The sequence below is a fragment of the Gamsiella multidivaricata genome (genome assembly GCF_025024155.1).
Source record: "Gamsiella multidivaricata strain RSA 2152 chromosome Unknown BC939scaffold_1, whole genome shotgun sequence".
Classification (NCBI taxonomy): Eukaryota; Fungi; Mortierellomycota; class Mortierellomycetes; order Mortierellales; family Mortierellaceae; genus Gamsiella; species Gamsiella multidivaricata.
Window position 1 is genome coordinate 23647 of NW_026251709.1, and position 18514 is coordinate 42160.

General features: G+C 48.6%; 7 protein-coding genes across 7 annotated transcripts; 4 read left to right on the forward strand and 3 right to left on the reverse strand.

The window, feature by feature from the left end:
• Positions 1–466: 466 nt before the first annotated feature.
• BC939DRAFT_497942 (uncharacterized protein) lies at positions 467–2561 on the reverse strand (the record flags this gene model as incomplete). Its single annotated transcript, XM_051559754.1, has 5 exons — positions 467–789; positions 882–1096; positions 1185–1297; positions 1389–1645; positions 1829–2561. 5 exons carry the CDS (start codon positions 2559–2561, stop codon positions 467–469), a joined length of 1641 nt encoding a protein of 546 aa, XP_051417662.1.
• A 207-nt stretch (positions 2562–2768) lies between these two features.
• BC939DRAFT_145 (mitosis protein DIM1-domain-containing protein) lies at positions 2769–3604 on the forward strand. Its single transcript, XM_051550182.1, has 3 exons — positions 2769–2836; positions 2930–2973; positions 3086–3604. The coding sequence occupies exons 2-3, from the start codon at positions 2971–2973 to the stop codon at positions 3509–3511; spliced, it is 429 nt and encodes a 142-aa protein (XP_051417663.1). The 5' UTR covers positions 2769–2836; positions 2930–2970; the 3' UTR covers positions 3512–3604.
• Positions 3605–3802: 198 nt separating this feature from the next.
• On the forward strand, positions 3803–4291 carry BC939DRAFT_497944 (thioredoxin-like protein 4A-like protein; the record flags this gene model as incomplete). The annotated part of the gene is made up of 1 exon (XM_051559755.1): positions 3803–4291. One exon carries the CDS (start codon positions 3803–3805, stop codon positions 4289–4291), a length of 489 nt encoding a protein of 162 aa, XP_051417664.1.
• A 214-nt stretch (positions 4292–4505) lies between these two features.
• BC939DRAFT_497945 (uncharacterized protein) lies at positions 4506–6426 on the reverse strand (the record flags this gene model as incomplete). The annotated part of the gene is made up of 3 exons (XM_051559756.1): positions 4506–4838; positions 5921–6152; positions 6284–6426. 3 exons carry the CDS (start codon positions 6424–6426, stop codon positions 4506–4508), a joined length of 708 nt encoding a protein of 235 aa, XP_051417665.1.
• Positions 6427–10200: 3774 nt separating this feature from the next.
• BC939DRAFT_524188 (uncharacterized protein) lies at positions 10201–14263 on the forward strand. The gene is made up of 3 exons (XM_051561248.1): positions 10201–10875; positions 10973–11623; positions 11788–14263. The coding sequence occupies exons 1-3, from the start codon at positions 10681–10683 to the stop codon at positions 14152–14154; spliced, it is 3213 nt and encodes a 1070-aa protein (XP_051417666.1). The 5' UTR covers positions 10201–10680; the 3' UTR covers positions 14155–14263.
• Positions 14264–14877: 614 nt separating this feature from the next.
• On the forward strand, positions 14878–15765 carry BC939DRAFT_482646 (NO signaling/Golgi transport ligand-binding domain-containing protein; the record flags this gene model as incomplete). Its single annotated transcript, XM_051559137.1, has 4 exons — positions 14878–14930; positions 15060–15244; positions 15399–15523; positions 15655–15765. The coding sequence occupies 4 exons, from the start codon at positions 14878–14880 to the stop codon at positions 15763–15765; spliced, it is 474 nt and encodes a 157-aa protein (XP_051417667.1).
• A 1255-nt stretch (positions 15766–17020) lies between these two features.
• On the reverse strand, positions 17021–17799 carry BC939DRAFT_509055 (Alpha/Beta hydrolase protein; the record flags this gene model as incomplete). Its single annotated transcript, XM_051561080.1, has 2 exons — positions 17021–17278; positions 17440–17799. 2 exons carry the CDS (start codon positions 17797–17799, stop codon positions 17021–17023), a joined length of 618 nt encoding a protein of 205 aa, XP_051417668.1.
• Positions 17800–18514: the final 715 nt, after the last annotated feature.

Consider the following 18514-nt stretch of genomic DNA (forward strand, 5'->3'; position numbering starts at 1 on the left):
GCTATATAGGACCTATACCATACTGCGTTGATTGAGACCATAGCAACATCCGCCTCAACCACCTATACCACCTATACTTGCTGCTCATCCTCGTCTATCCTATCTTCCCCTCAATGTCATCTAACTTGGACATTTGTTTTGTCGCCAATGACATCTCTTTCTTCGGGCCACGTTGCTGATCCATTCGCACTCGATACATTCTAGACACGACGCGCTAACACCTGCGCGCGTAGAAACGACCATCTTCTACTCCCAGACATACGATCATGATTCCTCCTGTCAATAGCAGTGTTTTTCTTGTCTCAGTAACTGTCATTGACATCACATCATCTGAAGAGTCCATACATCTCTCCGTAGTTTCATTAGAATATGTTATCGAGTCGTTTTCAAATCATGACCCAGTCTATTTACCTATCATCCTCTCACTCCACCCATGATCCGCCTATATTTGTCTGCCTTTCCCTTTTCAAACAGCCATGCCGCCTACATCCATGCCACACACTTCCAGTGACTTTTCTAGGGGCTGATCAAACTGTATCCTGACATTATGGACCAGTCCTCTGGGCAGGTTAGGTGCAGATGGGCAAGAGATATCCAACGTCATGGTGTGTGCGAATGGGAATCGTGTGGAGTGGCGACACGTTGTCCATTCGGTGCCTGCTTGGTCAGAGACCATCACCGTGAACTTGCCGTCCAGATGGGCTAATGATTTTGAAGATGTCACCGTGAACTTCCTCAGCGGTGTCGCCTTCACAAATTGGAGTCCGAACGACTCGCCTGTTTGTGGGACTAGAAGAAGAAAGAAAAAGAAAGAAATCGAATGAGTTGGTTCTCCGGGACACAGTTCTGATGCATTTTACACATCGCTTCTAATGACTCACGTTTGAAGCTATTCCAGCAAGTCAGGGGATCATTATCGACCGCGTGGATATAGGCGAACTTGCTGATGAACTCGTTGCTGGGATACTCCAGTGCAAAGAACTTTTGATTCTGTTCATCAATCGTCTGCAGGTCGCCACTAAATACAACATCCTTAGGATTTGGGAATGGGTCCATACTGGTCATAAACAAGCATTTGTCGTTGTAACATGGTGATCTAAAATGAAATATATTGTAAAATGTTAACCAAGCCGTCTCTGAGAGATCTCCTGTCAATACTCGTAGCAGTCGAGTGGAGTACAAACCTAGCATGACGGTCCTTGATATAAGGAAGCTCCTCTTCCCGAGGGAAGTAGTCCTTTTCTGACACCTCTGGGTTCGCAACCAGTGCAGAATAGAGGCGATCAGCGGCATCAAGCTATCGGGGAAGAACGAAGTCAAATGTAACCAGTGATCAGAATTGGTGAGCCAAGAGTACCAACAAGGATCAAAGGAGATCTTTCACGAACCATGTTCCTGAAGACAATGGCCCAGTGGTCGCTGACTCCATCCGTGCTCCATCCGTTCTTCTGGTCGAGCGGCGTGAGATAGTTCACAAGCTGGTAGGGGTACTGGTTGGTCCAGATAGAGAAGTACATGTCAATGACTCTCAACCTGTCCTTGGCCAGATTGCTGTTTCCGCCCTGTTCCAGTAACCGCTGTGCCTTCTCTCTGGGAAGATAAGATCCAGTGCCCATCCACGAAAATCCAGCATGCATCCTACGATCTATGGATACACATGGCACAATATAAAAAAAAAAAAAAAAAAAAAAAAGTGGCAACAGGAGAAAAAAGCCTTCAGTCTCAGATATGAAGGTATGCAAGCGTGAGCATGGGCCACACTCCATGGTGAAACAACGCAAAAGATGGAATGAGCCCAGCGATCCATTTCCCGACAAGAGTAACTCACCTTCATTCGTAAAGGTCCATCGACGATGCTCCATATGAATTAATGGCAAGGTGTTGGTGTGGATGAGATTGGGGCTCGTCAAAAAGTTGGTATAGAGCGCATCCATGTGTGTGTTCAGCCAATCGTCGTCCTGAAAGTAGCAATGCTGATATTTCGCCAACGAGCACGACATGTATTTTGCAAAGTCGTGCAGGTTCTCCTTGCCATTGTATATCTGCAGCTCTGGTAAGGGGCCAAAGCTGGGGTCGAGCTCAAAGTCGCGTTTAGACAGTTTGTTCTCCTTGTTGTTGTTCCAGATGATGATCTCCTTAATGTAAGGATATCTTGCCAGATATCTGACAATCAACTTCAGACCCTCCAGACGCTTCCAGCCCAACAAGATAGCGGTCGCCGGCAAGAGGTGGGCATTCTCCTCCAGGACCAATGCTTCCTCCGTAAAGTCATCAAAGCTATAAGCTGACTGTCTGGTCTCAAGGATCTGCTTGACTATCAGCTCTCGCTCTGCTTCGCTCCTGGACTCGTGCTCGGACTGCTCAATAGAGGTGTGAGGGGTGCTGTTCGAGCCAGAGATACGAAAGACGGCAAGGAGGGAGATGATGCAGAGACCAATTAGGATGAAGAGCCTTCCAGGGCTAATGCGGCGGAGCTGTGAGAGTAGACCGGAGGATCCTTGCCGCCTGATGTTGCCTGAAGAGTGGAGCGGGAGTCCGTTCCCACTAGTACTTCTTTTCATCGTTCTGTTCAAGCGTCCTCGTCCAGATGAGAGTGAGAGTATGACACAAAAGGAAAGGGACGAAGGAGTGGACAGCCTGACAAAGGAGAATTCCTCCAGGAAAGAAGTGTCCAGAGGAGAAGAGGAAAGGAAGTGGGGGAGTGGAGAAGACGGGAGCGGCGTTGAAGGAAGAATGAGTGAGATGATAATCGTCTTTATTCGTTTTCCCCAAGGATGCCTGCCAGGGCCCAGAGAGATTTTGCGACCAATCGCAGGCAGTCATTGCCTGGGTATAAGTAAGCCACGTTCTTAAGACTGATCCAGGTCTTTTCTGTTGCTCTCCCATTCCATTACCTTCTTCGCTCATTGCTTCCATTTGCTCCCTCCAGCAAAAGAAAACCAAGACCTCTGTACTATATAATCTTTCATTATGGTAAGTAGCAGCCTGCCTATTGGGCCATTATCATCACATCCTCTTGTCTTTCATTCAAGCCGGTGTGTATGGTCTCTAACACATCTTTTTTTTTATTATTCCACCGCGATAGTCATATTTCCTTCCACATCTTACGAACGGCTGGCAAGTCGATCAAGCCATCCTCTCAGAGGAAGATCGCGTAGTCGTTATCCGGTTCGGCACCGACTGGGATCCAACATGCATGCAAATGGATGAACTCCTCTATTCCGTCGCCGAAAAGATCAAGAACTTTGCAGTCATCTACCTGGTCGATATCACTGAAGTACCGGACTTCAACAAGATGTACGAACTCTACGACCCCTGCACGACCATGTTCTTTTTCCGCAACAAGCACATCATGGTTGATCTCGGTACAGGAAACAACAACAAGATCAACTGGGCGCTCGACAGCAAACAGGAGCTCATTGATATTGTAGAAACTGTGTTCAGAGGCGCAAGGAAGGGAAGGGGTCTGGTCGTCTCGCCAAAAGACTACTCGACAAAGTACAAGTACTAAGAGGAAGCTGCGGCGGACGAAGCGACTCTTTCTTTCTTTTTCTTTTTTCCTCCCTGGGATGGACTCGCTTTGTTTTTACGACTATGCACCAGGACGCCAAATAAAGAACCCCCCTCCTTTCCAGTTGTACCATATCTGCTGAGCGATTACGGGCGCAATGCAAATACAATCAATGTTTCGACAGCAATGCAAAGCGGTGCAAACAGCTCTTCCGTTCTGTTCCTACCACCAAACAAAATCCACAGTTTCCTCTTCTTACAGCACTTCACATTCAAGGATATCCAACAACAAATGTCTACACCTCTCCTACACCTCAAAACCGCTCGTCAAGTCGACCAGGCCATCCGCTCAGAATATGACCGCCTAGTCATTATTCGCTTTGGCAACAACAGCGACCCACTATGCACACAAGTAGACGAGCTCTTCGGCTCTGTCTCTGGAAAGATCCAATCCCTCGCGATTGTCTATAAGGTCGATATCACCCAGCTCACGGACTTCAATAGACTCTACGGATTGAATGATCCCTGTAACGTGGTGTTCTTTTTCCGCAACGAGCATATCTCTGTCGACATGGGCGTGGATGGATTTGACTTGGCAAACTACTGGTCGCTAGTCGGACATCAGGATTTGGTGAACCTTGTAGAGATGACGCTAGTGGCAGCGCATAAAAGAACAGGCCATACCATCCCCCCAGCGATCGACTCGACAAGGTGCAGGAGCCGATTAAGTGAGAGGAGGTCTTTGACCAAGAGGACGACTTTTGGAATTCTGGACGCATGAATGAACCGGGCCACCCATCTGCTTCGCCACTCGTGCAGTCCAGTATTAAATCAATTTCATCGTTTCCGCTTGTTTGGAGGCATCCATTATTCCATTATCTGAAGCATGCGATGCATCTCATTGCATTCTATTGCGTTCAATTGAACAATAAATGATATTCGGCTGTCGTGGACTTTTGAAGCTGTGTTTTTTTTTTTCTTAATTTTTTTATTATTCATTGCACAATTGTTCCGGAGCCTTTGTGCGACTGTTCTTGAGCGGCTGTTGTAAGCGTAACGCCCTCCATCGGATTCGGCGTCTTGTCGATATTCGGAGATCCGGCTGCAGCCTCGTCCTCCTGGATTGATGAGCTCAAATCCTCAACGAAATCCGTCTGTGTGGCAGAATCTCGGACCAGCTTGCCCCTGGGGGACCATCGTGTGGACTCGACCTTGCTGAGGGTTGCAGCAGATAATGGGTAATTGAAATTCGAGCGTCTGAAACCGTCCATGGTGCTGTTGTTCTTTGTAACTTTGTTCTTTCTTTTGATCCGGCTTGTTGTAATTTGCTAGGATGAAAAAAGGACGGGGCCAGGGGTTTTATACAGGCTTCCTAGCCAAGAGGGATAGAAGAGAGTAGGAGGAGTGAGGGGAAGAGATCGTCAAATCATATCTCGTTTCTCATGACGCGCTCTGGGAGCGAGAGCGAGAGCGAGATCTTAGCCAAGGCGGAGAAAAGGTCGCGCTTGGCAGAAGTTGAAAAAATAAATAGTTACAATTCCCTCAGCTTTGTCAGTGACCCATTTAGCGCCGTTTTCTGTGCTACGCCCATACATGCAGCCGGAAGGGTCTTTTCCATGTCCGAGGACAAAAAATAATTCTCGGCACCAAGTTTCGACTGTTGAACTGACTGCGGGGTCCCTTCAAAGAGGCGATGGCTACCATCCATATCAACAATACCTGCATTTTTTGGTCAGAGGACCCAGCTCTACTTGATAATACCCACTTGCAAAGTAAAAAAAAAAGGACGTCTCTTGAGGGACCAGTCAAGGTTTAGTTTGAACTCATCATGGCCTTGGCATCCTTCCTAAACCTTCCCAAAGAGAGAAAGCATTCTTTGTGCCAGTCGTAAAATCTTTTCGCATCCAAGGCTTCTCTCCAATCCTTCCCAAACAAAGGAAGGATGGCGTTACATGATCCTCTGTAGCTCTTTTGTTCTAATCCGCCCCATACTTAACATTGGTCGATCATCCTTCATTGCCACTACTTTCATAACTGTACCTCTGCCCAGCCTTTTTTTTTTTTTTTTTATGTCTAGCTCATTATCGGCAAACGCTTTCCTACAACAATCGGCGCGCGAAACAAAAGACATATGAGTTACATGTCAAATGTCCTACTGAGCCATTGCTTCAAAAATCTATATACACTAGTGCGGACCCATAACGGGCATGACTAGCAACCACTACGCGTGTCCGGTGCAAGGTGAGGTAGCGACTTGGAGCGCGTGAAGCTGGCACTGTTCACTAGAGTGTGTTGGACTTGGTGATCTTCTTTGGATGAGCGCGGCTCATGAAAACAAGCTGTTTCTCAGCGGACGCGTATAATTTCAATATGCGTCGAATGGCTTTGGAAAGCTAAAAATGAGGGCTACTCTTAGGAGGGCTCCAAGGATTAAAGGAAGACGAGTGGGGTACGATAAGGTCAACGCGGGGGTCGAGACGGTGACATAGGTGGTAGATGCAATCGAGGTGATGATGGCGGTCGAGTATGTAAGAGAGGAAGCGGCCGATGTAACATAGACGGTTGCGTTGGTTGAGGCAGCGTCCGACGCTGTGGAGATATAGGAGCTGATGTAGCTATTCCCAAGCGCGGCTGCTAGGATGCTAGGATTGCGCCGTAAATCTTAAATCATATCCACAGAACCCTACAATATGAAATATCCGTTCGAGACTGCACACACATACACACAGCTGCCTATCTTGGATTCTTCAGCTTGGTATCTGGTCCTTTGGACCATGTCAACGCTGCAACGTCCAAGGTATAGATATTCCCAACGCTGTGGCAGGTCACATAAAAATTAGATCCCCCGACCTCGACCACTTTCTTATCTCCGTAAGCTGGCGCAAGGTAAGGTTCACAGTGTGGAGCAAGAGTCATTTTGATCCAGCTCCTAGGTTCGTTTATCCATCCAGACTTCAGGCTGTAAGTAACCATGTCCTGAGGTCCTCGCGCTATTAGAACACTCCCCCTAAATTGCTGGCTCCAGGCATCGAGTGGATTGAGGGCTTGAGCGGTCGCGTTCTATGAAGGTGACAGATCGGTCATGAGAGTTTCGAAAGACAGAATCAATTGCATTACCTGCAGCGTCTGTACGCATCCCGCCGAGGATATAAAGTCTTTGATTCTCCTTGTATGCAGAGAATATGCAGTATGTGTGATCTATGGGACAGTGGCGAGGCAGAATAGGGATAGAAAGACATTGGCGAAATCAAATGAAGGCGGACAATGTTGTGAATATCAGTAGAGGCTGCAGATAGTATCAGAACTAGAGTGTAATATAAAAACGACGTTCACAAAGAGCAAAAAAAAAAAAAGGATACGAACAGGCGTCAAAGGAACAGGGAGATGAAGACGATGGCCATGTTCGAGAATTGAGCCCTGTCTTGCAACAGAGCCTTGTGCGTGGTGGGATCAGATAGCCCATGGGGGGTTGAACCATTTAAGACGTTTGTGAAACATGAGCTGAAATGAGCTATGCCTACCTGTCCTATGGGCGGCCATTGCATAGGCAAAGAATGCTGCCGGGGCGTTAATTTTCGAATAGCACAGCTGCTGCAGGACCGAGACAGTTTCGAAGCTAAACTTGAAAAGCGCGAAGAGCTGTTGTCTCATCGCCCGAATCGAATGCACAGACTGGCTCTGGGCTTTGGCCTATGATCAATAGTCAACCATTCAACCAATACGCACCTCTTACAATCTCTTCCAATGCCTTTGGAGGAGGTCATCTGGCTCCGCTTTGCCGTAATTGGATAGACTTCTAACAATACCGCGCGCGCGTCTTCCCTCGATGAGAAGCTTGGTTTCGAATCCATGCGCTGGACTGTACCAATCACACTAGGAATGCTGTGCCCTGCACCTTTGAAACATATTCCTGTCCTGAATGGTTCTGGCAGAGTTATCATGTCATTTTGAGGGTACTTACGACCAAAAGATGTATAAACATTGATTCACGATTGGTTCCCTGCGTAAAGCAATTCAGTACGTTGACCAATTGCGCACGTAAACTAGAGTCGTTTTTAACTTCCACGTATGCTCCGTCTGCAAGGCTTTAAATGCAATAAGGTACGCCGAATTTAAGATCGATGATGAGGTGTATAAGACTGCTCAATGTGAACTATAGTCGACAGACAGGACGCGCTACTGTTTGGTTCCACATTTAATCCCGTCTCACATTGCAGCTAAGATGAGGGCGAATACAAGGTTTATGCAGCAGAGGTATGTAGAGGAGATACTTTGGTTTCTACAGATAATAAAACTATCGTGCATGTTTCTTTCTATTCACATGAAAGTTGTGTGCGTTTTGGACCATGGCGGAGACGCATAATAAAGCTGTGGTAGAGTTACACGTCAACCGCCTTGCGTATCCATTCTGTTTCCGCAGCTTGAAGAAAAAATCGAATTAGTAGAGCATAGGCGTTCAGTGGCAGATACTCTACCAAGGATGCACTCATCCCATCTTTTTTTTTTTTTATTTTTTTTTTTATTTGTGTTTTAGCCACAAGGTTCCGTTCCATCGAAAATCACTTCGTTCAGGTTGCACAACGATGGAGAACCGGTTTTTGAGATACAAAGGAGCCTGACAATCGCAGGGCGCTACTTCAGGCCATGGTTTCGTCTTATGTCCTGCCCCAGTCCGCGTAGATATACTGCCTGGTAGGGCCTGGGCATCTCCCTCCCTCCTCCCCAGAATACGATGACGACCAAAACACTCGACGACGTCTTCATTTAATGGTGGAAAAGCGGGTTATCGGCCCAACAGGCTAATGAGCGATCAGACCATCCCTTATAGAGGGCCAAAAGGCGAAGTGCATCCAACGAGCAGTGTGTCTACAGGATAAACGAAGCAAAGCAAGAGATATTTGGGTCAGAATAAACACGAGTTGCGCATCTAGATCCCTTCGCATATTAAAAGGCAACGACTCGAAGAGTGCTCTACGCTGGAGAACAAATTAACCGCTTAGCAAAACGTCGTATTCTAACCAATGTATTTGGTTGATATAGACATTGGCAGAGCAATTTTTATCCCTATTTTCTTTCACCTTGGCAAGTACCCGAGACTTTATGTGATTTTGTTGACGTATATAGAAGGCTGCCCACTGAAGATATGCCTCCTTCGCACTTGCTGAAATTCATGGCTCCTAAAAAAAAAAAAAAAAAAAAAAAAGATCAAAGGCAGATGCCGATCGAGTAATCCAAAGAAAGGAAAGAGCAGATGAGGTTTGTTTGTTGTATTTACATGATGAAGAGTACCAGGCGGGAAGAACTCTGGCTGTTTAGAGAGACATGTCGTACAGTACTTAGTGATGGGCGTCGATGCAGCAAATGCTCCGGCTACTGTTGCTGTTAATGATGATGGACTAGTAATGCGGCCTTCATAGATCTTGTTTGTTGCAAGTACCAACATTGTTGTTGCTTGAGCGCATGTTTGTATATTATAATACACCGAGTCAGCTGGTGTGCATGCCGTAAGAAAGACTGCAGCTGCTGCAGTGGAGGGCAAGCGTCCATGTTCGTGTCTATCTCCATATTCATATGTTCATGTAGCCATGCTATGTACACGTACTACATGCGTTTCCATAGCCAGCCAGTTTGGGTGCTTTTTGTGCTGTGTGGGAAGCGGGAAAAACTGATGTTTGTTGTTTATCATTGTGAGAGGTATGAGTATCGACCATAGAAACGGCGGGACGCCTTGCGATGTCTTGCAAAACATAGGCACACCATAAAAGCCGAGAGTACAAGTCGTTCTTCAAAATCACTGCCAACCGCTGGTACCCAATGAGTGTTTAATACAAAGCGAGGTAAAGAACTGACGTCTGTTGGGAGTAACCATCCTCATATTTCCAAGCATCTGACTCTGCATGTAGCCAGGTGGAATCCTGATTGTAATTGGGCCCTGGTTCCAGGTATATAGCCTAGACCAGACAGGACACACGTCCACAAAAGACAGCGGCCGACCAACCAGCGCAAGGGATGCACCTGACAGTGAACCCTAAGCTCGATTGGCCCTTGTTGCTCGACATTTTTACGTCTTTGCTCATTTGGAATCTGTACTGGGGTATGTGCTCTCGTTGTCGACACCTACAGTCGTTTCATACAACAAGCCTTGCGATCGCAGAGACTGAGAGGGCAGCTCTCACTGGCTGTCCCCCTGTGTCCTGATGCTCTCGTTAATTTTTTTTTTTTGGATCATCCTGACTGAATCCTCTAGAAAGCGACCATATGAACTTTGGCTCTATGTCGTGATTATGGCCAGATAGCAGATAGCAAAAAGAACCTGTGGTGCTCTTCATGGTACTATGTCATACGTATGAAGAACTAAGGCGACGAGGGCATATCAACACAACACAAACTGCAGCAGTGGCAGGGGGCCGATAAACAGGCTTTGTCGTTGAGAAAGTGGGAGGAAGATAGCTATGATACAGCACCACTCACCCACCTGCAGAAACATTAAAGAGGCTATTGAGACTACTGAATACATAACCCTTTTTGTGCGTTGCAGTTGCAGTTGCAGCCGCAGCTGCAGACCCTGGAGTAAGCCGGGCCAGACCTCTTGACAAGAAAATCTTTTTGTTTGGTCCCCTGGGGCGCTCTCGTCTTTCTGTCAGTTGTACACGCACGCGGGTATCTGCAGCTTTGTTTGTGTGCTCGACTCTTGTATTAAACCCAACTCTTCTGCTCCTTCTTCTTCTTCTCCTCCATCCTATCTTCCTTTAGCTTTATCACTCTTATCCATCTGCCCATCCTTCCGTCCGTTTCACCGTTTTGTTGTGTTTACACTTATTCTCACTTTCTCATATACGCATATACTTGGATACTTGGACAAACAATTATCTCTCTCTCTCTCTCTCTCTTTCTCTCCCTCTCTCTCCCTTTCTTCCTCTCTCCCTTTCTTTCTCTCTCTCGTCCTCTCTCTCTCTCTCACTCTCTCACTCTCTCTTTCACTCTTTTCTCCCCAGCTGCCATCTTTCTATCGCCTTTTTTGTTTTTTGTTTGTTTCTGTTACACTTCCCCATATCCTGCCTAGTCTCTTTAAAAGAAGCGGCTCCTTCGTCGGTCGGTCGCTCGCACACTTCCACTTCTTCTCTTCTTGACGTCCACTCTCTTTTTCTCATCTCCGACCAAGTCCTCCCTATGCAGTCCTCCGCCAACATTCCTTACCCCGCGTACTATGCTCCGCCCAAAATGAATTCAAACAACGATTTGCAACACCCCTCGCGTTCGCAGAGCCCAATGGCCATGCCACCCTATGCGGAGTCCCACTTGTCGTCTTCTAGCACAGCCGCCCCTCGCACGAGGGGTCCACAGACCTACTTTTCGCCGCCCGAGGTGAGGGTGAATACGGTGCTCAAAGTACGAGCGGCTTTTGCCGAATGAATGCCAAGCCTTAGCTAACCGCGTCGTGATTCTCTCGACTTTTTGACAGCGCGATCCTCCGAAGGGCCATCTCTTGCACACGCTCGAGTCCGAGCAGCGATCTACGGACCCGGCGCCTCCTGCCTATCAGCACGACCCCAAAATGGCCAGTGGTGGACACCCTAGCGGAGCATATCCCGGCTATAACCCATATCCGAGCCCTCCAACAACGGCTCACCATACACAGCAGTTGCCGATCGCACAGCAGTACCAGACACACACATCCGCTACTCCTCTACAGCAACAGCACTACTTCTCGCAACCCATTCCGGTCTCTCAGTCACAAGAGTCTGAACATCTGCCTCCTCCACCCAGTGCCCCACTTCCTCAACCTCCTCCAATCTCTGATGTAGCCTTTGCTCAGATATACCCGGAATTCCATGCACAACAACAGCAGCAACAGCAGCCTCACTCGGCTCCTTTAGTGGCTCAAGTGTCCTTTCCAGTACCGCCACAGAGATATCACTCACAGCACCAGCCCTTTATTGCACCCAACTCGCCAACGAGTCCTGCAGCGCCCATGCGTTCACAGACTAGTCTGTCCCAAAACATTGACACGACAGCATTCAGTCTGCATGCATCGCTTTCCAGCCTCTCCTTGGCGCCCTCAGTTGCCTCACTCGGGCATACAGAGCTCGCACGCGTTCCCACTAATGGTTCGGTAAGCAGTTCGCCGTTGTGCCTCGCACACTAATTCTCGTGTTTTGTGTCCGCTATCACAAAAATTTAAAAAAGATTGAGCACTTCATGTAAACAACTGCTATGCTTTTATGCTTCTATACTCCTATTCTTAACATTATTATTTCTTTGTGCACATGTCTATAGGCCTCATCGTCAGTTCAGCGTCGCGCGAGTGTCATTAGCAGAGTCACAATACCGTTTCCTTCGAAGGCCGTTATGGATTTCAAAACGGCCGAAGTGCTAGCGTCGCTCACGTTCGAGGACATGCCTCGGGTCTACATTGTTGCTGCACCCATTGCCTCGTCCTCTTCTTCGGGACAATATACGCCCTTCCGAATCCTGGCACCCTGCCAGGCCCTTGGGGTCCGTGACCATCAAAAGGAGCACCCAATCCACTTCCCAGAACACCAGGGCTACATCGTTAATAACTCTGAGCAAATGATGAAGACCCATGGTACCGTCTTGCAGCATATGGCCAACCTTGCCTGTCTCGTTTCCGGAGCGAGCGAGCCTGGCTTTGGAAAGAGTATTCTCAAACACGCAGAAAAGTTTTTGAAGACGGTCAAGCCGACGACTCGAGTGCCAGCGATGAGGGATACTATCGAGCTGAATACCGCTGTCGATGGAACGAGCCTACAGATCGAAAAGTTCATGACTGAGCATTTGCAGCTGGAGAGCATTGCACGACTCATGCGCGAAGTCACTGGTTCAAATCTTGCGGCCGATTGGTCAGGTGGACTGCAGAGGATGATTTCCCCAGGAACCGGTCGTCCCATGTGGGTTTGCCAAGACTGTTTCTCTGGGCTCCAGTCAGGTCGTTACGAGTGGAACGACGAGCAAGCGAGCCTGGATGATCTGATGAACTATCCAGAAAAGAGTGGCGTCAAGAGCGAGGCACATCTTCTGAACGCAGCGGCGATCGATGTGTACTCACAGATGATCAGGGGCCAGAGTCGCATCAAGCACGCCGTCGTCCACATGTCGCCCTCGTACTTTGAGCAGCCAGAACGCAAGGTCGCCGCGGTCTTTTCTGCCAATCAGAAATTGATCCAGAACTTGACCAAGGTCCTGGCGGAGGCACATTTGACTATGATCGAGATCAACGCCAACCAGGCTCGCGACTCGGAGCTGATGGACAAGGATAACATCTATCTGCATGTGCGTCGACTCTTTACCTGCTTCCAGCTCGAGTTTGTCAAGTTAAGCGGCCTTCCCTTCCTCCTCCGAGAGAAGCTGCCCGGGTTCCTGCATCACGCCAAGTATCTCAATTTTGACGGCGTCCTACTTGACAATGACAAGGCCGTAACCAACATGAAAAAGCTGATCACCGATAACTCGGACATGGAGCACCTTGTCCTCACCAGGGCTCAGATGACGAGCACAGGCGTCAAGATTCTCTGCTCCGCCCACAAGAACCTCCGTCGATTGACCAAGCTCGATCTCTCGAACAATAAGCTGGACGCAGAAGGCGTCAAGGAACTGTCGAACCTAGTCTTGCCAACTTCGTTGGATCTTAGGTTCATCGATCTGTCCGATAACCCCAGTATCGGTACCTCAGGCTGTCTCAGTCTCCTCAACGCGATCTGGCCACAGTCCTCGCACGCCACCAAACAGAAGAACCTGATCTCACTCCAATTAGCCAACACGGGTTTCTGCGATGAGGCTGCTAAGCTTTTGAGCCGTAACATTGATGGTCCTAATGGCATCGGTGCACTTTACAACATCAACCTGTCCGCCAACCAGATCTCCAAGCCTGGTTTGATGGCGCTCATGAACTGTGTCTCCAAAAATGCCTCGGCATCGCCGCTTCGTAAGATCTATCTGAGCCAGGACATCAATTCCAATCTCCTTCCAGGGTCGATAGACTATGAGGTCGTCCAGTTGATGGGCCTTCACCCGTCCTTGACCCATCTCAGCTTTTCGAAGCTATCGCTCGGCGTGGTCTCGCAGATCGTGAACCTAAACAAATCTCTGGTCTCCCTGACGGTCGACAACGTTATCTGTGTCTCGCCGCAGGATCCCAACTACGCACTCTTGTGCTTCCACAGTCTGTGTCAGAGTATTGACTCTAATACGACGTTGCAGGACCTCAAGATCCGGCTCCCATGGTCCTTCTGGTCGTGTGCATATCAGCCCGCTAACAACGCGGCTGAACAGGAGAACAACTGGAACAATGCGGCAGAATGGATGACTGTGATGGAGAGCAGTGTTCAACGGAATACGGTCCTGCGGTGCTTCCAGATGCGCGGGGTGACAAATTTTGAAGACGAGTTAATGCTGGCGGCATCAATCTCACCATTGGTGTCGGGCTCAGGGTCGGTCTCGGGAGGATCCATGGGTCGATATGGGGGATCGGGCATGGGTATTGAAGCGGCGGAGATTCCGAGGACGGAGGCGGAGAGCAGGATGGTCGAGCTCAGCCAGAGCGTGAGGATGTATTTGGAGAGGAATCAAGTGATGTACTACGGACGCAAGCATGGACTCGAGCCCCAACTTGTGAGCCAGTATTAGTTCTTTATCGTCATTTATTTACTGTAACAAAAACCATCATCGTCATCATCATCATCATCAAGACTACATACATAATGCAGATATTCATAAAGATTCGTGAAGAAGCGCCTTTGAACACCCTTTTGACTTTTGTTGAGCAGATCTTCGGAGGACATTGCACGTGATACATTCAGGTTGCTATCCAACACCAGACCCTCACGCTCATCGTCCTCCCTCCTCACACTCACCGTCGTCGTCCAACAATAGGCAATGTCAAGCACTCCATCAGCAACGTCAAGACTGTCGGTGATGAGCATGGCAGCATCGCTGCCAAGCGTTGGCGCATACTCATCTGCAGCCTCATCCATCTACTCGAAGCGCGCTACGACCAACATTCTGGAGCGTCATCTGAACAAGACGCGGGGTGCGGAGGTAAGGGAGATGCGCCCAAGCAGTTGGCTGCACCTGGGACGGAATTGGCTGCACCTGAGACGGAATTGGCTATACTTGGGACGGAATCGGCTGCGATATGTGCTTCTTTGAAAAATAGAATTGGAAACAGCCAGCAACCACTTGATGGCATGAAGTGCTGCTGTTTTGGCAAAGAGCGAGCTGTTATCGAAGGGTTGAGACTAGAGAGCGCTATGGTATGGCATGAGTCTAAACCAGAGTCCTATGACCTTTCCCTACATTTCAATACCTCCATAGGTCAGCGTTAACGCATTCGCCTTTTTGTTCTCAGAGATGCTCCAGTACACCCAGAAACGCGTCCATGGAATCCAGGACCTGGAGAGAAAGTACGGGAACCCTAACCGACTGTTAGCAAATTATGTGATTTGGTGGACATTGAATCTCACACCACATACACCTGGACCGACTTAATCCTAACGAGGAACCACATCGGATATTATTGCTCTACTTGATAGGTTGAACGAACTGGGATACAGAGTGGGCATTCGGGCATTGGATCTGTTGGTCTGGCGGGACAAGAACAGCAAACGTGAGACCAGGGTGCTCGGGATGTTGTATTTCATCCACACGACGGTGTGGAAAACGATGTTTGGAAAGCAGGCGGATTCGCTGGAGAAGAGTACTGAGAATGAGGACGAATGTACGTTTTTTTTTTTTTTTTTTTTTTTTTTTTTTACGAGTCCCCGGTTTGACAAAGAGATTTATCGAAGGCATTGAGATCTGGTGGGGTGGTTTATGATCGTTATAGAACGTTCCGGTCTTTTGCTAACTGCTATTGTTGCGATTCAAAATAGATATGATCTCAGATAATGATCCAATGGTGTCGAAATTCATTTCTGTGCCCAAGGATGTGTCGCAACTGAACTGTGGAGCCTTCATGGCCGGAATTGTCGAGGCCATCATGGATGGATGCCAGTTTGTAAGTGTGAACTGTATTTTTTTTTGTTCCATTTTTTGGGGATTGATGGGCGTTATTAGCAACGAAGCACAGAATATGGATAAAATACTAATTGGTCACTACGCTCCTGATATTTGTTTGGTTATGAATAGCCATCGCGGGTGACAGCACATACGGTGCCAATAGACGGATACCCGCTGCGGACGACTATTCTTATTAAGTTGGATAAGGAAGTGCTGGAGCGCGAGGAGCAACTGAAATGAAGAAAAAAGAATGCCCTATCAACCGCATAGCTTTCTTCCGCAATGTATGAATACATGTATAGATTGCATGGTGTAGTGGTTTCGAAGATTGCCAGTGGTTAAACGTCGCCACCAAATATTCAGCGTCTTTATTACAGTCCAAATGGAGTCGTGAATTATGTCTACTTTCTAAAAGTACAACGGCCACAAATAAGATCCAGAGGACGACCACCACCAAAAGTATAAAAGAGCCTCGGTAACAATTCATGCCCCTTAGCTCGCATTCCTTCTTCCCTTCCAGTCATGCGCGCGCCAGCGCATTCCTCTACAACACCTTAAGCACATTACGCCCGATCTCTGCTGTCCTCGTATCCTCATAGAATTCAAAGCCCTGCGTTCCCTGCCCAACTCTCGATACTCACATAGACGATAATAAAACGACACGTCCACAAATATCAAACCAATACCGCCGCTTTCACTGCTCCACCTCTCACTACCCAATTCTTCTACTCAAACCCCGACATTTTCACTTTCTCTTATGCCCACGCTTCGAGGCACCATTCCCATAATGTAATCGCCAGTTTCATCAATTCTCGCAATCGTGTCCTCCGAAATGGTTGATATATGTCAATAATCGTTTAGGTTTATTAAATGGCAAACGTGTTGAATAGTTTCCAATTTTGAAGTGCCGTGTGGACAGGAATTGGTTCAGTGCTCGTAGGTTGAGGACCGGTTGAAAGTTCCCTGTCTTCTTGGGGATAATGAACATTGAACTTGTAAAGCCGGATCCACTCGCGAATTCTATTGCTCCTCTGGTCAACAAATCTGACACTTTGTCCATGCTGGCTGTTGCCTCCTGGGAGAGAGGAGGTCATTAGGCTTGATTGGAGGGTACTGACCGGCCTCAGCTTCGGAGGGGTAAAAGACAGTGCTAGGGCGTTGATTTGCGATCTGAGGATCTCTGTTAGTAATGTTGCGTTCTTGAAGACGAGCCAGCTCTTCATCCATTTGAGCCAGATGCTCACGAGGTGCATCGATGGAGTCATCTGTGGACATGGATAGTTGAACGTGAAGGGTGAACTCTTTGCATGCGGGGACGTCGTTGGCGAATGAAAAGAAGATAGTAGACATTCACGGTGCAAGAGCAGAATATATTTCATGGGCAGTTTCTGGATTTTTCGCATTTTATGTCAATGAAAGAAGATAACACACGAATTTATAGTCTAGCTGTATGTCTGTATGCATGAGCAATAAACGACCGTGTCTAGGATATCCGTTACTGCTGCAGCTTCTCAAACCTCGCAGCTATAGCGCGACCGATGTCAGCCATTGGGCCAGGCTTGTCCATCTCCATATGACCGCATTCCACTCCGTGAGCCTCAATGTTACCCTGAACATAAGGCATCCATTCTTCAGGGTCCACCACTGCCCCAGTATCATCGAAACCGGCCGTCGCGCGGAAGAAGAACATGTCGCCACTGTAGGTCGATGTTGCGTATTCACTACGGAGCTTGGAGTTGTTCAGTCCAACCGCCTCTATCAAATTCCAGATCTCTTTTCCCTCATCTATCGTCTCCCTGTGCATGAAGCGAGAAAGATGTGCTCTTCATTGATATCACTGATGGCCGCCTCCATGGCCTTGCTGTTGGTTGGAGCCGAGTCCATCAAGGCTAGCATGTTAACTTTCTCCCCCACCTTCTCAAGCTCCACCGCCATGCTATGAGCCACGTTACCGCCAAAGGACCAGCCAAGGAGGTGATAGGGTCCATGAGGCTGAACGTGGCGGATCTGGTCGATATAATCCTGTGTCATCTCCTCGATCGTCTCCGCCATCTTTCCAATTCCGCCAATACCGCGTGCCTGCAGACCATACAAACGCTGCTCTGGGTGCAAGTGCTTGGACAGGCCCAAGTAGCCCCGGCTGAGACCAAGACCGAGGTGGATGCAGAATAGAGGAGTCAAGCTGCCATTGAGTTTGAGTGGCACCAGCACATCAAATGTGTCGTCCTGACCATCCTCCTCCTGCGACAGCTGCTGGGCCAACCCTGCAATCATAGGTGCTCCGAACAAAGTACGCAGTGTCATCTCAAAGCCCAGGCTGGAGCGCACGATGTTGATCAGACGTACAGCCAGAGGAGAGTGACCGCCGAGCATGAAGAAGTTGTCGTTGCGGCTGACACGATCGAGGTGCAGCAACTCGGCCCAGATGCCAGCCAGTACTGTCTCGATCTCACCTCGGGGCTCCTCATAACCTTGGGCGACGAATGCGCCTCTGTCAGGCTCAGGAAGTGCACGCTTGTCAACCTTGCCGTTCCCAGTCAGAGGCAGTGCATCCAAGCGGACGAATGCACTGGGGACCATGTACTCGGAAAGACAACTGGCGAGGAAGGTACGCAGAATGTGGGCCAGCTGTTCCTGTGGGTCAGCGACGACATAGGCAACAAGACGCTTATCATTGCTGGATCCCAGTACGGTGAATGATCCTTCGCGGACCAAGGGATGTTCAACCAGCCACGACTCGATCTCTCCTAGTTCGACACGGAAGCCGCGGATCTTGACCTGGTCATCGCTGCGTCCCATGAACAGTAAGTTGCCGTCAGGGAGCGAGCGCACGAGATCGCCAGTCTTGTACATGCGTCCGCCAGGATGGCTGCTGAAGGGGTCAGGTAAAAACCGCTCGGCAGTGAGGTCTGGGCGGTTGAGGTAGCCAATGGTCACACCGGGACCGCCGATGAACAGCTCGCCGACAGCTCCGATAGGAACAGGCTGG

Excerpts from the sequence above, each read along its gene's own strand:
- BC939DRAFT_524188 (XM_051561248.1), top strand. The coding sequence starts at position 10,681 with ATGCAGTCCTCCGCCAACATTCCTTACCCCGCGTACTATGCTCCGCCC. Across the intron at positions 10,876-10,972 it reads CCTACTTTTCGCCGCCCGAG|CGCGATCCTCCGAAGGGCCA; the intron begins GTGAGGGTGAAT and ends ACTTTTTGACAG. Across the intron at positions 11,624-11,787 it reads GCGTTCCCACTAATGGTTCG|GCCTCATCGTCAGTTCAGCG; the intron begins GTAAGCAGTTCG and ends ACATGTCTATAG.